General features: G+C 51.0%; 1 protein-coding gene across 3 annotated transcripts in view; it reads left to right on the top strand.

The window, feature by feature from the left end:
* The window catches only part of THADA (THADA armadillo repeat containing), a 385,109-nt gene that overhangs the window by 249,732 nt on the left and 114,819 nt on the right, over window positions 1-20,558 (top strand). For all 3 annotated transcript variants that reach the window (XM_075535368.1, XM_075535369.1, XM_075535367.1), the window contains exon 30: window positions 7,933-8,048. In XM_075535368.1, the coding sequence (XP_075391483.1) occupies window positions 7,933-8,048 (116 nt within the window). The remainder of the gene's footprint in view (window positions 1-7,932; window positions 8,049-20,558) is intronic.

Raw genomic sequence — 20,558 nt, 5'->3', positions numbered from 1 at the left:
AGAGTAGGGGCTGGGGAGCAGGCCGGGGAAAGGTGGTCAATGAGGTAGCTTGTATGGAGGAGGAGGTGGGGTTTGCGTTGGCCCTCTAGCAGGAGTGGAGTTTGTGTGAGTCCAGTCGTGACGAGAGGAAGGAACCTTGCAGACAGGAAATCCTTTGAAGTTGTTAGGAACGGTAGGCACCCTGGTGGCCACAGAGTAGGTTTATAAAGTGGACGAAGTAACAGTAGAAAGCTAGGTTGGGCCTGCAGCAAATTCTGTTTAAGAGGTTGAAGACGTTTGAACACGGGCATATGATCAAGGCTTGACGTGAAGAAAGGTTCTCTGACAGCCATGTTCACCATGACGGCCGTGTTGTCAGACAAATGTTGGAGGCAGAGAGCACCCCTTTCCTTCCATCTTTGGTTGGGGTGTTGTCACTACCTGGTGATAGACAGGAGGGAGGGAGTGGTTTGGAGACACCTTGTGGGTGTGGTCCGTGTTCGTCCTGACATGGCCTGTGCCCTACGGTGTCCTTCCCAAGAAAGAATCACTTTGTGAAGCCCTCTCGTCATCTTTTCAACCCCTCTACAACCTAAACTAGTTGTGCTTTGGCAGCACAGCCGCCTGAAATGCTTCCTGGCCTGCTTGGGTGCCCGTGGGTGGTACCCGCCCACCCACCCCTTCCTTTTACAGAGGAACCAGATCAAGGAGCAAGCCCAGCTCAGGGCCAGGCTAAGAGTTCCTGTAGCAATAAAAAGGGCTCACACGTGGAGCTCTTAGTCGAGAAGATGCTTACCCAGCAGGCACTGTGGATGTTGGAGGCAAACGGATGGCTCCTGAGAAGCCTGGGCTTGAGCTGGGGAGAGGATGAGAAGTTTAACATGGTTGAAGCAGAAAACAATTCAATCCTGAAGCACGTGGGAGTGAGTAGACCTAGCAAGCTCGCTCCCTACCTACCACCCGCTCCCGCCCAGAGGAGACATGTTTCTGTGAATTCGAGTCTATAGATTCCTCCCTCAGCCTTCCCTCTTCGCATCCCCCACCCCCAGCCTGATTTAAATCCATAAAATACTTCGGCCTGCCTTTTACTTCTGTTTGTATGAATCAAGTCCACAGGATAAATAGTCACATTCCCAACGACAGGCTGAAACAATGTACGCCTGTTCTGCTCAGTAAGTCGAGGGGAAAGGGGGGGGCTGACATCACCCTATACTGTACATTCCCGGCATAGATCATTTATTTAAGTCCTTGAAAAAATACAGATGTCTTAGCAGCCGAAATAAAATCCTGTGCAAACACCAAGCTTGGAAAAAAAACACGACACGAACCGCGCTGTGGGGGCTTGGAGCAAAATGGCAGATACAGAAACTCTACACTTGGCTGAAAGCGATAGGGGTCAGAATTGCTCGCCCACAGTCTGCTTGCTACCAAAGGGGAAGACAGACTGTTTTTCAGAAACCAGCGGTTGTGAATGCTGCTCGATCTGTGCCTCTGCCATCTCGGAGCAGCTCAGGGCTGTGCTGTCGTCGGTCCGCTTCTCCCTGACCTTTGCAGTGAACGTCGCCTTTCTGTTGGAGCCGTCCTTTTCCAGGACCTGCCTAACCGTGGCCTGTTATTGCTGGATCCTGCTGACTTCTGGAGCTCAGCTGCTGTTGATTTTATAAGGAGGAAAATTGCTGGAAGCCATGCTTGGTGAAGAGGAAAACCCATCTCAGCGTTGCATTCCCAAACAGCCATCTATCATTTTGATCTTGTCCAACACGAGTCACTACGTTCGTCCAACAGCATAAACCAAGCATATTTCACTGGTGTAGTGCAAGTTTTTTGGTTTTGGGGTTTTGAGGGGTGTGTTTTTCTTTTATTTTTTTTTTTTAGGAATGTCTCATGACTCTCTTTTAGGCCTGTGGCATTTATTCAAAGAACATTGCCTTTGCTCTATGAAGTTGTTTTTAAGATTTGGAGCTGCCAGAAAGGACCCCATGCTTTTACAGATGCCTGGGGCTCCCCGGAGTCTGTCTGTGTTTCAGGTAGCGGGGAGGGGCAGAACAGAGAGTCACCACCCCAGGTTCTCCAAACTTCTCAACAAGTTTCTTGATGGCAAGAAACCCAGCCCACCCCCTCACACTCTCCTGACTCCTCAGGCCTCCACTGCCTGTCTGCCTGTCCCCAGCACCAGGCAGCCCTGTCCTCTGCTTCTCACCTGCATAGGGGTTCTAGTGGCATGTCCCTGGTGGTTTCCTGTGGGCATCTGGTGTCCTCTTGTCTGGGTCACAAGTAGCTCAAGTTAACAAAACTCTCCCGTTTTGTTTACTAATGACACCATATCTTACAAATCTAAAGGAGCCCTGGTGGCATCATGGTTACATGTTGGCCTTACTGCAAGGTCAGCAGTTCCAAACCACCAGTCACCCTCTGGGAGAAAGAGGAGGCTTTCCATCCCTGCAGAGATGTGCACTCTCAGACACCCTACATAGGATTGCTGTGGGCCAGAACTGGCCCGGTAGCAGTGGATGTTGTAACCCTTGCTCCCAAGAGCCTACAAGAACAACTCCAAACCAGAGATAAAGAAAACAACTCCCATTGCAGGTGCGGCGGGCACTCATGACGGCCCAGTGCCTCACCGAGAACCGTACTCTGGAGTTTCCTCGGCTTTCAGCTCACAAGCAGACCACCAGGCCTTTCTTCTGGTTGCCTTCAACCAGCCAGCCTTTCAATTAGCAGTTGGGCACCAACCGTTTGCCCCAACCAGGGCCCTCGCCTGTCACCTACGCGCCCGTAGATGTGTGATGAGTAATAGTGCCTTCTTTCATGCTCCTAAGGTTTAGACAGTCAATTCCATGCCAGGTCAACTAGAGCAGTCACGACATGGGTCTCCCCAGCCCGACTCATGTAATGCACGCCCTTTCTTCTTCCCAAACTTGCTACTTACTCTCTGGCCCCCACTCCCTTCCGCCCCCGCGGTGCCTCCTACGTGGCTCGGCTCTAAGTCTTAATTAAAGCAGTGGCCAAGGGCTACCTGTCTTCAGCCTCTAAAATGTTTCCCTTCTCCACGTTAGAGTGAGCGTGCAAGGTAGTGTGTGTGCGTGCATGGTACATGTTGGGGAGGGGGTGGCACAAAGCCAGAGTTTTCCTGGTACCATGTTGGCAGGTAAATTAAGAGGGGTGAGGGCACACATGCAACCCCAACCCTTGGGGTCCGTCCATGATTCTCAAATATCTTGTGGAGATTTGGGTTCAGTAAGTGTTTCAGAATCTTCTTAACATTCTACAAGGAAAAAAACCCCACAAAAAAACAAACTCCCACACGGAGCAGTGGTAAATGGCATTCCCACGCCACCTTGGAGCGTCACGGGGGCTGTGGCGGAGCCGAGAGTGCCTTTCTCACCACCAGGTTTCGCAGTGCCTCCGCCCGGGCCAGGTGGCTGCGGCCGTGCGGGAATGTGGGCCCCTTGTGCCAAGTCTTCCTGCTTTTCAAAAAAAGTTGGAAATCGGGATGATTTTGATGTGCAATCTCCTGATTCATAAGTGTGGGTTTGAAAACAGTGCCCAGGCCAAACCAAACATCTGCAGCCACTCTTAGTCCGCGGGGTTTCAGTTTCCAGCCCTTGCACTAAACCCTGAGCACCTCTAGTCTAGACGTGTTGCCGGGGCTCTGGCCATCCGGCCCCTCCGTGTCCAGCCCCCTACTGTGTGCCCTCCAGACTCCCAGCTCTGACCACACAGCACCTGTGCTCTCTGAGGAGGCCTGCCCTCTTTCCGGATTGAAGTAGGCATTCCTTCATGTTATATTTGAGATCTGTCTTGCTCCGACTTGACCTCCCAGTCCTGTCTGCCATGACTGTCCACACCTCATGGAGGGTTCTCTTCACACAGAGCTCTGCGCTGCTCCCTGCACAGGACCAGCTGGAATACTCTCCCTCTCTCTACTTGAGTGGTTTCAATAGCCGGCTGCTATCCAAAAGGCCGGTGGTGAGAAGACCCCAGGGAAAGGAGATCTGTGACCCTCAGGCTTCTATGGAGACGTGCAGCCCTGGAAACCCGGGAGTGCGTTTCTACTGTGTCGTGGGGGGCCCTGGGGAGTCAGGTCACCTCCACAGCAGTGCATTTTTCTTACTCTGCTTTCTCTGCTTGCGCACACCTCTTCCAAGTCTGACAAGATTTTCAGTGTCAGATATGGTTTTCACCCTGCCTGCAAGGTCTTCTCTGTTTTGGGAATGGAGACTGGAAAGGAAGGAACAGACCAGAGCTGGTGGGGCTGGGGGTGGGGCTGGGGCTGGGGCTGGGGGTGGGGGGTTGTGTTGACTAACATTTTTATCCTGTGGCCCTGGTGTGTGCCAAGTGCTATATGTACGAAGGGGCTTCACAAAGATCATGGGAAAATCCCAGTGTCTTTTAATTCTACTCTTCCCATGAACATTTTGGAGCCCCCTCGTATTCTTTAAAATCCCTCTACAGTCCTGCAAAGGACTCCTGGTGGCATGGCAGTTCCAAATTGGGCTGCAGTCCACAGGGTCCGCAGTTCAAAACGACCCTCCACTCCTCGGGGAGAAGAATGGGGCATCCTGCTCCGGGAAAGAGCTACAGATTTGGAAACTCACAGGGGCAGTGCTACCCTCACCTACAGGGTCGCTCACTATGAGCCGGCCCCAATTGACAGCAGTGAGGAGTTGTCCGTCCCATTCCCACAAAATAGATATTATTAGACCCAGTTAACTCGTCACTGGATTTACACCCAGGTCCCTTCAGCACCCAAATCTGTGCTCCTCTTTTCTTTGCCCACAGGTGGGTTTTAAGTGCTTCTCTGTGCAATGCGGGGAAGCGGTCCTCGCACTCACCCCTGCCAGATAGCAGTCCAGTCGAGTTAGGGACTAGGGGTTCATCTCTTGCCAAACACAGTTGACGGGACTTGAGCCTTGTATCCTAAAAGGTTCAGGTCTGTGTAGGAAGAAGCTCCAAATAGCCCCCTCCATTCCTTTTGGGAAGTGCTGTTGGGTTCTATGCAGCAAGCATGGCGGTGAAGGCAAGCATCGAAGCACCGTTAGTGACGCTGCCACGTGGCTTCTAGGTCCCGACCAGGTGCAGGCAGGAAAGCTGCTGACCGTCCATTTGTTCAGCCCCTCGGACAGCCGGTAGCACTGGGGCTGCAATGGGGCTGCTGGATAAAGTGTTTGTTGACTTAATGCTGAAATCCCATTGCTAATTGGGACGCCCACCAGGACACTGGACGCGTCTGAGTCCCCGCGTGCACTCAGTCAATCCCCTCCTCAGTCCAAGACAGCTGGGTGTCCCCGTGCTTGCTGTGCACAGCCCTGTACCATCCACTGTGTCCTCATCTGCCCTGGTGGTACTCCTGGGGAAGCATTGCACTGCAAGCTACTGCAGGGTGAGCTGTTCAAACCCACCCACGGTTCCGAAGGAGAAAGCTGAGACTGTCTGCTCAAGTTAAGCCAGAGCTACCAGGCGTTGCAGAAGCGGTCTTGTGAGTTGGAATTGACACAGTGGTACTGAATTTGACATTTTGGTTTTATTCTCCCAGGCCTGTGTCTAACCATCCTTTTAGCCCAGCAGTTCTTCTCGACAAGAACTTGGGGGTGAAGGTGGTGCCTTGCTCTCACTGTCCTTTAAGAGCTGGCACATGTGGTGCTCCCTGAGAGCCGCTGAGGCCCCTGGACCTGGCCTCATTCCTGGATGTGCATCCATGGCTGTCATTCCCCCACCCCTGGGGACAGCCTCGTTTTCCCTGAACACACCGCGCCCAACGCCAAGCGTCGTCTGAGGATAATCGTGTGTACGATCCTTGTAGTGGTTTCCTTATGGGGAAAGAGTCTCAAAAGCAATAACCCACTTGATCATTTGCTGAAAGTACTCTTCTGTCACTCCACGTGTCCCCCACCCTGCCTTTTTGGTCCCCCTCTCCATCCCTGCCCCAGGATTTCTCTGACCCTGTCTTTCCATGGTGTTGGTCTGTGCCGTCCCTGTGCCTGCTTCTACATGGGCCGCCCTTTCCTCTGGCCGTGCGAGTCGCTCCCGCCCCAGTCCCGGGGGTAACCGGCATCACGGTTGCTGTCTGCCCCGGCCCACGGTGACAGAATTGATGGGCCTGTAGGCTGCTTTTCTAAAGCCTGAGCCACCAAGCGTTGCAAAAACAGTCTTGTTTTTGCCAAGGCAGGGGAGCAAACACAGGGCTCCGTTGAACATCCGTCAAGAGTTACTTTTGAAGTGCTGTCTTCTAAATGAGAGAGGGGCATTTGAAAAGCTCACAGCTTTCTGAAGAGTCTTTTGCTGGTGGCTGCTGATGAATTACGGCACCAGAAAGCGCGGGAGGTTGGTTTTGTGCAGCGGTGGGGAGTGGCTTTGCCAGCTCTTTCAGGGGTGTGGGGACCGAGGCAGAGGGAGGCTTCTTTGTGTCTCTGGGGATTTTCCCTGTGCCTCTGACCGTCACCACAGGAGAGCATAGGCCCCAGCCAGACCCGCTGCTCCAGACTCCACAGCCGACTGTTGGTTCAGGTCCCTGCGGGGCTGTGGTGAGGTAGTGACATGTGATCTGCCGCTTCTGCAGTAACAGGTCCATTATTAGAGAAAGCATGTTTAGTCTCCAAATCAGGACGGGACTACAGTCTCCAGTACAACTACAGCGAATTGGGGGGGAGGGGGGAGGAGGGAGACAATCAATAATGGTTACAGAGAACACAGAAATCAGTATTCAGTTTGATTCTCCAAATAAATACGGGGGTGGGGCTTCAAAAAAGAGTGGAATTAAAAGAGAATGGAGTTTTTCCACGTACTTTCTGAAGTCCCCCGCAGGCGGGCATGCCCAGCCTGTGCTTGTTGCTAAGGACTGCAGGCGTCTGACCCGGGAGAGCCTGCCCGCTCTTCGTGGCCCTGTCTTCTCGGCCCCTGCCTTTTTCTCATGACTCTCTCAAATACCCAGCCCTCCCTTCGTTCACTTCAGATAGTTGATGAGAGGGTGAAGCAAGGAACAGGTCAGTCTGGTCGCTTAGGAAGACTCGTCTGTGGCTCTGTGAAGGATTTCACAAGGAGAGAAAGTAAACCCACTCCTTCAAGCGGGCGCTCCCGGTGCCCACGGGCGCTCATCGGCCTGTGCTCCGCTCAGCGCACCTGCCCTCCTCGAGGGCGCTAAGGCGGCGGGAGAACTTCTCTAACTTGCATCTGAAGACCTCCTTGATCCTCATTTGTGTCCTTTCCCTGCTGTGGGCGTGAACTCTTCACAAGGTGCCTTTCCATGTCCTCACCGAGCGGGGCTCCCACACACACACAGCACATGGGCACACACACATGTGTGTGCTGGAAGGAATGGTGGCCGCCTTTCTAAATGCAGGCAGCTAGATTCCAGCACGGCTCTTCACTCCAGTGTGTAACACCATGTCTGCTGAAGAAAGGGCCACGTCTGCAGTGTGGCCTCTTACTCCCATCTCCTTAGTGGCGATCTGCCCCACTCCAAACCGATCGTACCACTGTCTGCAAAGGCCGGCGTGTGTTAACCATGGCCGCGCCTTTGGCCAAGCCTGCTCTGTGAACCTAGACATGGAAGCCAGTGTAGACTTGAAGAGAAAGGCATGTTTTCTCTCCCAGCAAGTCTGCTCACATTGAGAAGGCCGTTGGCGTTTCTTCCCGGGACTCAGTGTGTAGTGGTGCCTCGCGCCTCAGCCCTTGCTGCAAATGATGGTGTAGTCACAGAGTGGTGGCCTTTTTCTGGAGCGGTGCCGGGAGCGCAGTCGCAGGTACAGGAGAAAGAGGCCAGTCTCTCACCACCCCTGGGTTCTCCAAACCAACAGACTGCTTGCTCCCGGGCCCCGGGGCCCAGCCACCTTCCGCAGGTGCCCGTTTTCTTTGAGGGGAATAGTTTAAAGAAAGCTAAAAGGGAGGAATGGTACATTTAGGAAAATATATTTTCACAGCAGGATATTGCTTTTTCTCTTTTCTTTGGTTTAGGTTTTTCATTTGTTACAAGCCTACTCAGACTCCAAACACCGAACGAATTCAGACTTTCAGCAGGAGTTGACTGACATCGCTCTTTGTACCAAAGCCAAACTCTGGCTGGCCACCAGGTATGTTATAGCCCCACTTGAGCAAGGAGCTATCAGGACAGGGAAGGATTGCCCTTTCTAGTGGTGAGAGTTTCAAAAAGTCATCGTTATGTGTTTGCTAAGCTTATTGGCATGTTTAGCCTTTTAGGTCTTTGGGCTGTGGTAAAGAAAGAAAACCATTTTCTTGATAATTTTTCTTCAGCTCCTGCTTGACTGCGGGGCTTGTATAATGGCTGTATTTCTGCCCCCAAACCAGCCCATTCTTATGAATCCCTGCTATGTGGCCAGCCCTGGGTTAGATACCCAAACAGTGACAGACCCGAGTTGCCCACTCATGTGGCACAGACTCTTAGCACTGTGGCAGTTTAGGGGTTAGAGGTCAGTGTGAGACTTGAACAGACACTGATGGATAGATGGGATGCAAATAGAAGGAAGGGGTGGAAGGTGTCAGTTTTAGATGGACGTTGTCATTCTGGGGCCATGAAGGGTGAGCACTTTCCCCCCCCCCATCCTTGTCATTGTTTCTTGGTTCTAGAACTTAGAGTAAAAAGAATTTCTCATTGAATTCCCCTAGCGCCCTCTCAATAGTCCTCTATTCCAAATGAATGTCCCAGGGCCCTGTTGGTGAAGGACAGTGTTGGCACAAGAGCCCCCTGGGGTGATCTCCTCTGTCAGTTCCAGCAGTTGGTCCGGAAGAAGCTCTCCTGCTCCTCTGCTAGGACACATTGCATGCGATACAGGCTCTGTGTCTTCGCTACCTAATTCAGCAGACCACCTTGCTTTCTTTTCAAACCATGTCCTTCAGTTGGGCTCCGCACCTTCTTTGAGGCAGTGCAATTCAGTGACGTCATCTGGAGAGCAGACGACATGCCACACTGTGAGTTAGATTGCAAAGACCCAGGGAGGCGAGGCTGTGGTTTTACGGAGCTCACATCCAGATTGGGAGAAAGATACGCAGATTTAAAAAAAACAAACCCAAAAACCTTACTCTGATATGGTAAGTCTAGCAGTAAATGTCTATAGTAGGTACAGGAATATCCCAGAGGAGGGGCAGGGGAGAGTCGATGTTGAACTGGCCCTTTGGAGATGAATAGACTTGCCCAGTAGACAAGGTAGGCTTCGGCGACGGTATAGGCAGAGACATGGTTGTATGAAATGGCACTGTGGGTGTAGAGACCACATAAAAGTTAGCTCACCCGCTACCTAAAGATACAAGGCACATAAATAACTACAGGAAGGCCACATAGCAAACGCTCCTACCTGGAACTTTTAGGTGGAGATGAGCCAGGGAAGGATGCCCGCTGTGTGCATAGGCGTGTGTTCGTGTTTTTTGAAACCCCAAAGGCTTGGGATGGGGATATTGATGAGGAAGTTCTAACTCTGGTTTTTATTTTCCCCCTTCCCCTTATACTTAAAAAAGTAGCATTGGTTAGCCATAGACTGCTTTCCTGAAGCCTTCTGGGTGGCTCCTAGACATATCTGCTCAAGATACATTTCCTAGGAAGACAGGGCAGATAAACCAGGAGCACCTTTGTGTCCTTAGCTATTTACCAACCAAAAGGCAGATCCTGCTGGTTATTATTTCTGGAGGTTGGCACCTACTGGAAACCCTGCCTCCCGCCAGGACTGCCCCTGGACAGAATCCTCCCTGTTGAAACTCTGTAAGGAAGGAGTCCCTGTCACCGTAGCTCACTACCCTAGTTTGGTCTCACAGACGTTCGCCTTCTGCCAGCACTCGGCTTCCTGCTTGTCAGGTGAGGGGGCCTTGCTGCCCTTCACTCCGTGCCGTGCCTGCAGAGGGGTGACTCAGCTGCTGCTCAGCTCCCCTTCAATTGGAGAAGTTCTCCTGGCCTCTGGTATCCTTCCCCATGGTCCCTCTTGCTATTTTCATCATCTTCACCCCCCTCTGGTGTTCTCAATGGCTCTCCAGCCCTAGAAAACAAAGACATGAATCACTGGCAATTGGCTGCGTGTCCGCCTGCCTTGCCCGAGTCCAGGAAAGCTGCCTTTCGATTTCCAGAGCAGTCAACTCTCTATTATCCAAGTGTGAAGGTTCCACTGTGGGTGGTCTGTAGATGGTTCCTAACACCCGCTTCCCTCCTGTTTCCCTACCGGCGCTCACTAGCATTCATTAGGATGTGTTCAGCGCCTGGAATAGCATTAGGGAGGAGAACATACCGCCAACGCAGAGTGCATTCCAAAGGCATGTGTCACCTTGCTGTATTGTCCTCAGCCTTGACAGTGTGACCTGGAGGTTCTCGAGTGGGCAACTATAGAATTGGGTATAAGGGAGGAACCTCAAACCTGCCACACAATGCCCTGCCCTGAGACCCTCCGGGGATGTGTGTGTGCACCAGTCGGGCCATGCTCAGGCTCTTCGTGGCCCCCGTCTCCAAACAACTCCTGTCTTGACATGCTCCCCAGCCTGTCCCTTGAAAGCCAATACAATGCAGCGTATTCAAAAAGCAGCTGAGGAGGGGTTTTCAGTGTGTTCCACTAATGGACACCTGAAAGAAGAATAAATATTCCTTTGAACCAACTAAGGCTTTTCTGTGTCTCCTGAGTATTAGCTATGAGACATTAATGTTATTGGGGAAAACAAATAAAATAAAGAAGTGTTTGAGCACCAATTGAACACCAGTACCTTTTTCCTTCTGTAACTTATTTGATCATTAGCCTGAGTTGATTCAGTCCAATAGGTACAAAATCATTAGTAGGGGAGTCATTTACTTGTCCTTTCTGCCCAAAGCTTTAAAGGAGAAAAAAAAAATCACTGGAACCATTGGGCAACCAGTTCATGTTGAAATCTTGACCCTGAAGTTGAGGGCGCCTAAAATAAAGACTTTTGTCGTATGTTTGTGTTTTGACTTTGCAAGATTAATAGGGATTTATATGAGGTGATTAAGCCATAGCCATGGAGTTGTTGGGGAATTTTTGGTGATAAATGGCCAGCTGGCAACATAGCCTGAGTAAAGGACTGGGCTTCTACTCTTACAGGCCGCTCTTCATTCCAAGATGTCAAAGCCGTTATGGAAATCAGCTCATTAATCCTTCAAGTCCCTTCCTTCTCCCCTGCCCTCCATCCATCCTCCCTCCCCTCCCTCCTCCAGCCAGCTCACTGACTCTCTAGTGCAAAAGTCATTTCCCACTGAAGGAAAACTAAGCCGACCCGGGCCAGCCGCAGAGAGCGATGGGGTCAGTGGCCAGCCTGGAGGGATTGGCCATGGGTGCCAGCAAGGAGGACTGGTGCAGCACCCCTCCTCCCCCCTTTGCCTCCCTCGGGGTTGACAGATTCTGGGTTGGCTGTCCCAGCAGGCTCCCAGGCCCTGCCTGAAGAGGAGGGCCTTCTCAAAAGCCCTGCCAATCAGGCCTCAGAGGAGAAAATACAGGCCTGTGGTTGGGGGTTAGGCTTCCTATTATATTGGATTTTCTTTTGCGTTGGATTGTGTTGGGCTTAAAATGTTTCAGATAGAGATTTGGCTGTCTTTGGGTCCATTCGGACTGTGATGATACGATAACCAGGAAAAATATGTGCCTTGCTAAAGCTTTTTCATTTTTCCCTTTGGGTGATCTTGCTTGTGATTGTAGTCTATGCTTACCTTAGAAAATCAATGTAAAGTGCAAAAATGTGTAGAAATCTACTTTCAGCCCATCCAGTGGACACCACTACTGTTGATTCATAACTTGATGCAATTACATCTGTGCTCTTACTTACTTAAACTGTGTTTAAAATTGGGCTGTGAGAAATAGCAGGTCAGTCAGCATGTGAGCTCACCTCCCAGCAGCAGGAGGGAGAGGCCCCACGAAGGTTTAAAAGCACAGTTAAGGAAGCTTCTGCGTCTCGAATGCATATTGGATGCCAACGTCTCCGCTCGGATCCCTGTGCACATTATTTCATTCACTCTTCTCAGAACTCCGTTAGCCTGAGAAAGTCCATTGTCTGCAGAGAAAAAAAAAAATTGAGGAACCAGACCTTGTATGGGATTCCGATAATGGTCAGGTGTTCATCTTGACCTGAGTTCCCAGCGAGACAAATCAAAGAGGTAGACACTGGTTTGGGTTTCCACTTGCCACCTTACAGCACATCTGGCCGCTGTGATCAGAGACCAGAGCAGCAGGCTGCTGTACTTGAGCGTTGAGCCCTTTGGCTTGTGTCTTCTCCTGGGCTTCTCACTGGGCCCGGGCGCAAGTCTCTGCATAATTTTGCCAGAGTGGTCAAACTGACTGAGCTTTGTCGTCAAATGGGTCATAGATGTGTTTTGTTGGGCTTTGTTGGAGTTTAAAATGGTTTTATAATTGGTGATTGGTATTTAAAAACCAACACGTTGAGCAACGAGTTAAAATGCCCAGCTTCACTTGATAAAAGATCTGGAAACATGGCCACCCTGGGCCAGAGCTGACTGTTGGCCCTCCCCCCCTGGTGGCTGGTGAATTGTTTGGGAAGGTTGTCTTCTCCCAGCCACTTCCCTCAGTACGTCACCTGCGGAGCTTTCGTTGAAGTAAGAGTTTGTGGCTTTTGGTATTGCATGAATGGCAGTTGTCAAGTGCCAGGCTGGCTGGCGGAGGATAAATCTTCACCCCGGCAGTACTTCTTCCCGGGTCTGCTGGCTGCAGAGCTGGATGACCTGGGTCTGGATTGCCCAGGTGTGGCACTACTCCCAGCTTTTCTGAGGTTTTCAGTCTGCGGTGGGTCGCGACCTGGTAGTTCTTACAAAGATCCTAGGGGGATTCAAAATGCAATCCAATGGAGAATTGTTGATGCTTGCACGTCCGTTTTGTGCCTCCCCTCAGCTTGAAGTCGAGGGGAAAGATGGAGGGCCCCTGGCCCCTCCAAAATTCAGTCTGAGATCCACCAAGAGTGAACTCCCAGCCACCCAAAAAGGCAAGCTACCGAGAGACCACTGAACCCGGACTCCCCCACAGAGCTAAAGAGGGGCCTGTGGAATTCTAGGGAAAGGCATGGTGGGAATTGGACCTCAGGAAACACTGATGCTTCTGCCAGAGGACTCTTGGATTGATCTTCTCAGGCCACAGATCCATCCAGAAAAGGTGAATTTGCCACCTCCAGTCTGCCCCTCCTATATTCTAACTAATCAAACACTTCACGGAAATGCCAGAGTGAGCGAGTACACCACTTTGTCACTTCATATGTGAGCAGATTTCTGAGGTTGGGTGCTTCAAGGTTATTTAGCAAGATATCCTAGATTATGTCAGCTGCCCTCAAAAGTACAACCTAAACCTGATATAGTTTGGTCTGGTTGCTTGCCCTGAAAGTGCACAGCACATTTTCCTTCTCTCTCTCTCTCTCTCTCTCTCTCTCTCTCTCTCTCTCTCTCTCTCTCTCTCTCTCTCTCTCTCTCTCTCTCTCTCTCTCTGCTTAAAAGGACTGTACCTGTATCACTTAATTCAGCAAATATTTATCAAGCTCTGCAGTGTGCCAGGCTATATCAAAGAATGCAACTATTGATTAAAACCACTACTTCAGTGAGGCGAGGGCACCAAAACAAAATCTTGACAAACTAGAACCACAGATCTAGAATTTTAGGACAGGAAAGAATCGGGAAGTTTTCTGTACTCCGGCCCCTAAAAGTCAGGGTGTAAGTCCTGAGTCACACAGCTGAGTAGGATCCAACCCTGCCCAGGCAACTGGAGACACTGGTGGAGGACTTGGCATTCGCTCCTTATGGTCTCTCTACCGGACCCCACTGCCCAGATCTACTTGGATTGTTGGGCCAAGGCTTTGAATGGGTTAGCTTGAACATCCTGTAGACCAGGCCTTGTGATACTTCCCTGGGCACAGGAAATTACCTAGGAGTCTTGTTCTGGTGGGGATTGTTGTTCAGGAACACCAGGTGGCCCACAGAGCCTGCACGTCAACCATCTCCCCAGGATTCACTGTGCGTGGCTCAGTACTGTGAATAGTGTGCCCATTCCCAAGGGCCTGTGGCTGGATCTCAGAGCCATAGGAGAAGTCTGAAACTATGGAAGGGGTCAGGCCAGAACTCTTGATCCTCCACCTGAGTGACCTGCTGGGAGGGACTGACCTGGCAGTCAGCGAGGAGTCTACACCCCCTGGCTGGGCAGCCATCCCCAGGCTCCATGCGTGGGCTAAGACCAGTGCTTTGTTGGCATGCAGTGAGTATTTATCACTTTGAAAAATAACAGTCTGATAGTCTGGTGAGAAAAATAGGCTCCCGGCAATACAGAAAGAGATCCCAAGGTTAAGAGAAAAGCAGACATGGGGGAGGCACTGTGAATAAGCGAGCTGGTGTGACGAGAGCTGTTTGGCCGCGGGGCGGGTGGGCGGGAAAGGGGGGAGGAGATGTGTGCGGGCCACCTGCTCTGTGACCAGGCCTGACGAGGTCGTGATTTGTTCTCTGCGCTCGCGCTCAGGATTTTTGTTGTGCATGTACTGAAAGAGCTTCTGTTAGACTTATACACAGACTTTCATCATCTTTCACTGCTGACTATGCAGAGGAAGGGAAAATTAAGGGGGTTAAGGTCATCCTAAAACGAACTGAGGATCCTATACTCTGAACCACCTTTCAGCTCAAAGGCATTGACGTCCATGTGTTTCCACAAACCATGGTCCAGTATGTCGTAAAGAGCATTGGCCCAAGCTAATTCTTACTGGTAAAAATTAATCACACAGACTACCCATTTCCCTATACAACCTCCCCATCGGTGCTCTGAACACCCCCTCTTCTCCCACCACAGCTTCCCCCCCCATCTGATTCCTGTCTCTCGCCATATCCCCATGGCACAGAGACTTCTAGCCACTTCCCCATTTCCTTCCCTGTCTACCCCCTCCTCTCAACGCCCCCCCCATTTTCTCTCTTCCTCATCCCCACATTGCTGAGTGGAATGTGCACGCCTCGAGGGCCTGCTGATTTAAATGAGTAAGGAAAGATGCTTAGGAAGCTCTGTAAGCTTTGTGTGGCAATTCCAGTTCTGCACCACAGGGGTCTGTGGCTAGCAGCAGAAGTTCTGGTTTAGGATTCCCTTTGGCTGTTCAGCTGAAGACAGCATTTATTTTCTAACCACCAGATTCATTCGCTCAGGAGACTACAATTGTCAGGCAGAAAGACTGGGGTTTGGGGTTAATTCCATTTTTTCCCAGTGTCCCTTCGCCCCTTTTCCAAATCCCCCATGTCTCTGGGACCTGTTCCCTCCAACAAAGAAGCATTCTTTTCACAAGAACCTGAAGTCAGGAGAGCCCTCAGCACTGGGCCACAGCTGCAGGTTACCACTCACTCCTGTGCCCTGGAAAGGCATCCCATCCAGCAGGCTTGCTGAAATGCTCCGATGATCCTGCCCACTGGAAGCCTATCATTAGTGGTCCCGCCAAGACTTCAAGTGGAAGCCAGCCGTAGCGGGGTGGGTGCGGGTGGACGCTGGGGCGGCTGGTTCCATAGCAAGTTTCCAGGCATTGCTGGAGCGGGGGGGGGGGGGGGGGGGGTTCTGCTTTTGGTTTGTTTCTCCTTGCTCTCCCCACTGCCTGTCTCCCTCTCACGATCTTTTTTATTTTACTGTCCACAACACAGAAGGTTTTTCCCAGTCCCCACCCCCACGTTGTTTTTCAGTTTAGATTAAAAGGGCGAGTGCTTTTCCCAGATTTTCCTGGGAGAGGGAACCTCTCGAATCCTTCAGCTCAGCCTGGGTGAGGGCGAGGCCTTCGTTCGTGGATTTGAGCGATGAAAGACAAGGAGTCGGTGTGTTTGGGCCCGCTGGCTGCCCTGACCTGTGTCCGCTTCCCCTCTGGGCTGCTCAGGAATGTGGACGGTCATGCCACCTCGGGGAGAGATCCTATGTGTGTTTTTAAAAACCGAGAGAAACATTAAGTTACCATCTTGCGAGCCAGCCCACTGGAACAAGGGGCAAAACACGCTCTGCAATAGCTATCCGTTTTCGAGATCCGGCCCTGTCTTGAAGGAATAAACCGCTGGAAAGTAAGTGACGTTTTGAAAATCGATGGAATGTTTCTCAGTGACAGGCTGAGCTGTGAAACGCCGTCTGGGTGAAGCAGTCAGCGTGGTCAGTGTATTAAACAAAGCCTTTGAGCAAGGTGCCCTAGATCAAAGCTTCTTAGAGGGAGGTTAGAAAGACAGACCGTCCTTTTACATAGCTACACACCACGGATTCAAGCACGAGTACTGATTCTCGCTGTTTGTTAAATCTAGAAGCCGGCCAGCCTCTCCTGGAGACGGCAGTTAGTGTGATAGAGGCCTCAGAAGTGTCTGCATTGGCCGCCTGTGACTGTTGGCTCACTGGAGTATTGCTGTTGGACTGTTGGGCCATGCTGTCATTGCCTAGCTTTGCAGCAGAGTGCAGACTTTAGGTGTCTTCAACACATTTTCATAATATTATGTAAAACCCTAATACAGTGGGTTGCTGTTTTTCCCTTTAGCGTGTAACATGTTCCATTTTCTGGGAAAATCAACACCTAGGGTACCATCCGTGAGCCTAAATCCCTATGAATCCAGGCCATTTCCAATCCACAGACAGTATAAGGCACATAACCACACACACACACACACACACACACACACCCAATCTCCCCCTCCCTGGACCATCCCCAACCCCCCTCCAAGGGGAGGAACAACAGAAACAATTGGGGGAAGGGAGAAAGCAGTCAGTATGAGATATGAAAATAATAGTAATTTACAATTTATCAAGGGGTCACACGGGTGGGAGGGGGCAAGGGAGGAAAAAAGAAGAGCTGATACCAAGGGCTCAAATAGAAAGTAAATGTTTAGAAAATAATGACCACATATGTACAAACATGCTTGATACAATTGATGTACAGAATGTTACCAGAGCGGTAAGAATACCCATAAAATGATCTTTTAAAAACAAACAAACAAAGCCTTATGAGTCTTTCCTCAATCATTTGCATTTCTTAAAGCCCTCAGTTTATACGTTGTGTAGATGTCACCAACACGAGTCGTGCCTTCCTCGTAACTAAAACTAACAAATGTCTGCTGTCTAGAGAGTCGCGCACCCTCCCTTTCTGTCCCATTCCTAGTAACTCTCGAAGATTGATTTCTGTCTGTGTGCCCATTTTTGTTTTATAAAGGATGTATCACACACACAGAACCAACTTATGAATGGGCACTTAAAGTTCAATTATTGGTATTTTCCCAGCTGTAGCAAAGAAGAGCGAGGGGGTAAAAAATGAAAGATTCAAGATTTGTCCAAAGGACTCATGGGCCACGCAGGCCCCAGCCTCCACAACCCTGAGACTAGTACCCAGTTACTGACAGCTCTGAAAGAGAGCATAAGAGGAGATACTGGATAGAGTGGGAGAACAATGTGCACCCAAACGCAGAAGCTTAACAGACACCCGTCTTAGTAGTCTGAGAGAGACTGGTGGAACCCCCAAGACTGTGCCACGGTCACCCTTCAGCCTGGCACAGAACGCACCCCCACAGCGCAACTTTGAGCCAAACAATGATCAATAACACCAGGCTGATGATGCCCTCTCCTTAGAAAGTCAGCCAATGGTCAATAACACCAGGCCAGTACACTCTCCTTAGAACAGTCAGCCAGGTGAGATCCAAAGGGCAGCGCTTGTCTGGGAATAAAGCTCCAAAGGCAGGAAGGGAAGAGAAAGCGGGACAAATGGAAACTGTAAGCACAGGGAGGAAGCGGGAAATGTGCCGTCCCCTGGTCGAGATGGTGAGCAATGTCACAAAACAAAATGTGTGTGAACCGTTGACTGGAAACCAGCTTGCACTGTAAACCTTCACTCAGACCACAAAAAGAAGTGACAGAGAATGTAAGGTGATGGAGGTGGTGAATAGAGTAGAAGCTGAGACAGGGACCTATGGGACCACCTGCTTGGCTTCCCTCCCATTGGGAGCCCCCAAGGGACTAAGAAGACCACCCTACCTGCCTGTTTGAGACGCCCGCTCTCACACCCGTGGACAGTGTTGTGGCAGCAGCAGCAGCAGACAGGGAGGGCAGGTGACTTTTGTCCTGCATGACAGGTGCCCTATCTGAGAAGATGGTCTCTACTAAGGGATGTCCTAGCCAGTGTGTCTGCTGCCTCTTTCTCAGCAGCTGCCTGCTCCTGCAGCCGGCTCATCCTCACCAAAAGACTCCCATCCCAGGCCCCTTAGGGTTCCCCAGACTGCCTCCCTCAAGGGTGTGAACTGCTGACCCACCTACTAGGCCCCCAGGGGCCCTTCAAGCAAATAGGGGGGGGTTTCTATTGTCCACATGACTTAAGTCCATGCCCCCAAAGTTGGCAATGTGTACACCCTTCAGGCAGGGTGGCGCTCGGAGAAGCGGCTGTGCTTGGGGCCTGCTTTCTCCCAGACCGCCCTGTGGACACACCACCAGAGCAGGTATTTTTGGTGTCCTGCACACTCGAGCACTCCAGCTGCTGGGCGTGATGTCTCCCTTTCTGTCTGACTGGGTTGGGGACACAGATAGCTTGTGTTTGTCTAGAAAACCTTGTTCTAATTTTGGCTCCAGCCCTGATCTTGGGCAGGGTCACTTAGGCTGGATGAGTTACATTGTTTATTTGTGAAAATGGCAACACCAATGGGGGTTGTCCTTCCCGCTAGAAACGTTCTAAAGACACGTTGACATCAGATATTCTTTACAGACAGACCTTCGATGAGCATACAATTGGCATTATCCTCATCCCTGTGACTGTTAGGGCCTGAGCGAAGTTCGGAGTGTGGGGCTTGTCAAGTTTATGCGAGCACAATTCTGTGGAGAAATGCTCACTCACTGCGTGGTATGGATACAAAGTTCTCATGCAGCTTCTAGAAGTTTCCGGTCACTGATTGATTCTTTTCTGCCCTCCTAAGGCAGCCCCACTCCCAGTCTGGGGAGTTGAGTCCCTCTTGTGAAGTGGCTGTTGAGTTGAATTCAAGCCTTGCTGGGAACAGCTTAGATCACCTACATCACTGCACCTCACGGCTCCCTGTTGGGGAGAAGGGAGAACTTCTGTTAGCATTCCATGTAATAACTGAATATATATCCTCCCAACCCCACACTGTGCTAGAAAAGTTTTCTTGAATACCACTTTGCTCCCATAATTCCCAGCACATAGCTTATTAAGTTATTAACCAGCAATTTCTCTGTAGCAGCAGCATATTCAACTATACTTTTAAACTGCTTGGGGACGGGGAGGGGGCAGCAGGAGGGAACACACAGCCCTCGTAACAGAAATACGACAGCATGCACCCCTGAAACGGTTTCCTCAGCTCTGAACAAGCCCCACCCCAGGGTCTCTCTTCATCGCTTCCTGCACCTAGCTTGGGTGTGAGCGCATGAACGGAAAGATGCCTGATAGAAAGGCGGAGACGTCTGGGAGCCGCTGGGGCTGTAGGTGGTTCCCTAACAGGGCTCGGCAAAGGCAGGTGAGCTCTAGGTGGAGAGAAAAGAGCAGCAGCATGCGGGGCTTTGGCCCTGAGCTGTGGAGGGAGCCCCTGGCTAGTTCCTGCAGACTGCCAAGTGCCCCACCCAGGAACAAAGCCTGCTCTCCCAGAGGAAGCTGCCCCTCTCTGCCCCTCTCTCCTGCAGAGCAGGGCCTAAGGATGGCTTCCCTTTAAAAGGAAAAGCCAGCTGGGAGGCTGCGGGGCAGCGTCTGGGTGGGTGTGAGCATAAACACTCGCAGAGTTCCAGTCCAAGAAAGGCTGGCTGGCTGGCTCGTGTAGCCTGCCATAAAAACGGGGCTCTGCGGTCACCGGCCTGGGGGGGCAGGGGGGTGGGTGCAAGGTAAACGAGCAGCCCGAGAGCCAGCCAGGCCCTACATGCTGCTGCCAGCTGGCCCCGCACGCAGAGCTGAGTTCTGGATGTGGCAGTGGGAGAAAATAACTTGTTTAAAAATATATATTCTGCAATTCATGACTGTTTGGCATGTTGGTTTAAACAAATCCTCTATTGTTTCTCCACAGAATACCATGTGATGGTTGCTTGGCTGGGGGGCTGTGGTAAAAATGGAAACCAGAACAGGGGGTGGGGGGCAGAAGAGGCAGAGAGGGGGACTCTTTATTTAATTTACACTTCCATGTTTACAGGGCTTTTTGTGGCCTACATCAAAGAAGCCCCTAATAGCTATCCCCTGAGACAGCGCCTCCTTTTGTAACTAAATGGAAGGAGAGGCCAAGGGTGGTCTGCACAGACAGTGACCACTGCCCGGGACAACAGGGTGGCCATTGGTATCGCAGGGCGACCAGAGGAAGGTCAGCGAAATGTCTGATGTTGAGACAGCCGTCATGCTGTCCTACAAGGCTGTTTCTGATGGTGTGTCTGGCAGGTGTTCTAGAGGAGCAGGCTTTGACGTGAGCCTGGTCTGGCAGACAGGTAGCTCCATGGGGGTCATGGCAGCATGTTCTAGACCAGTGGTTCTCAACCTTTCTCATGCTGCAACCTTATACAGATAGTTCTTCATGTGGTGGTGACCCCCAACCATAAAATTATTTTCGTTGCTACTTCATAATTATAATTCTGCTACTGTTATGAATCGTCATGTAAATATCTGATAGGTGGAGTGTATTTCCATTGTTATACATT

Source organism: Tenrec ecaudatus, chromosome 17, assembly GCF_050624435.1.
Source record: "Tenrec ecaudatus isolate mTenEca1 chromosome 17, mTenEca1.hap1, whole genome shotgun sequence".
In the NCBI taxonomy this organism is placed as follows: domain Eukaryota; kingdom Metazoa; phylum Chordata; class Mammalia; order Afrosoricida; family Tenrecidae; genus Tenrec; species Tenrec ecaudatus.
This window is presented reverse-complemented; position numbering and strand designations above follow the sequence as displayed.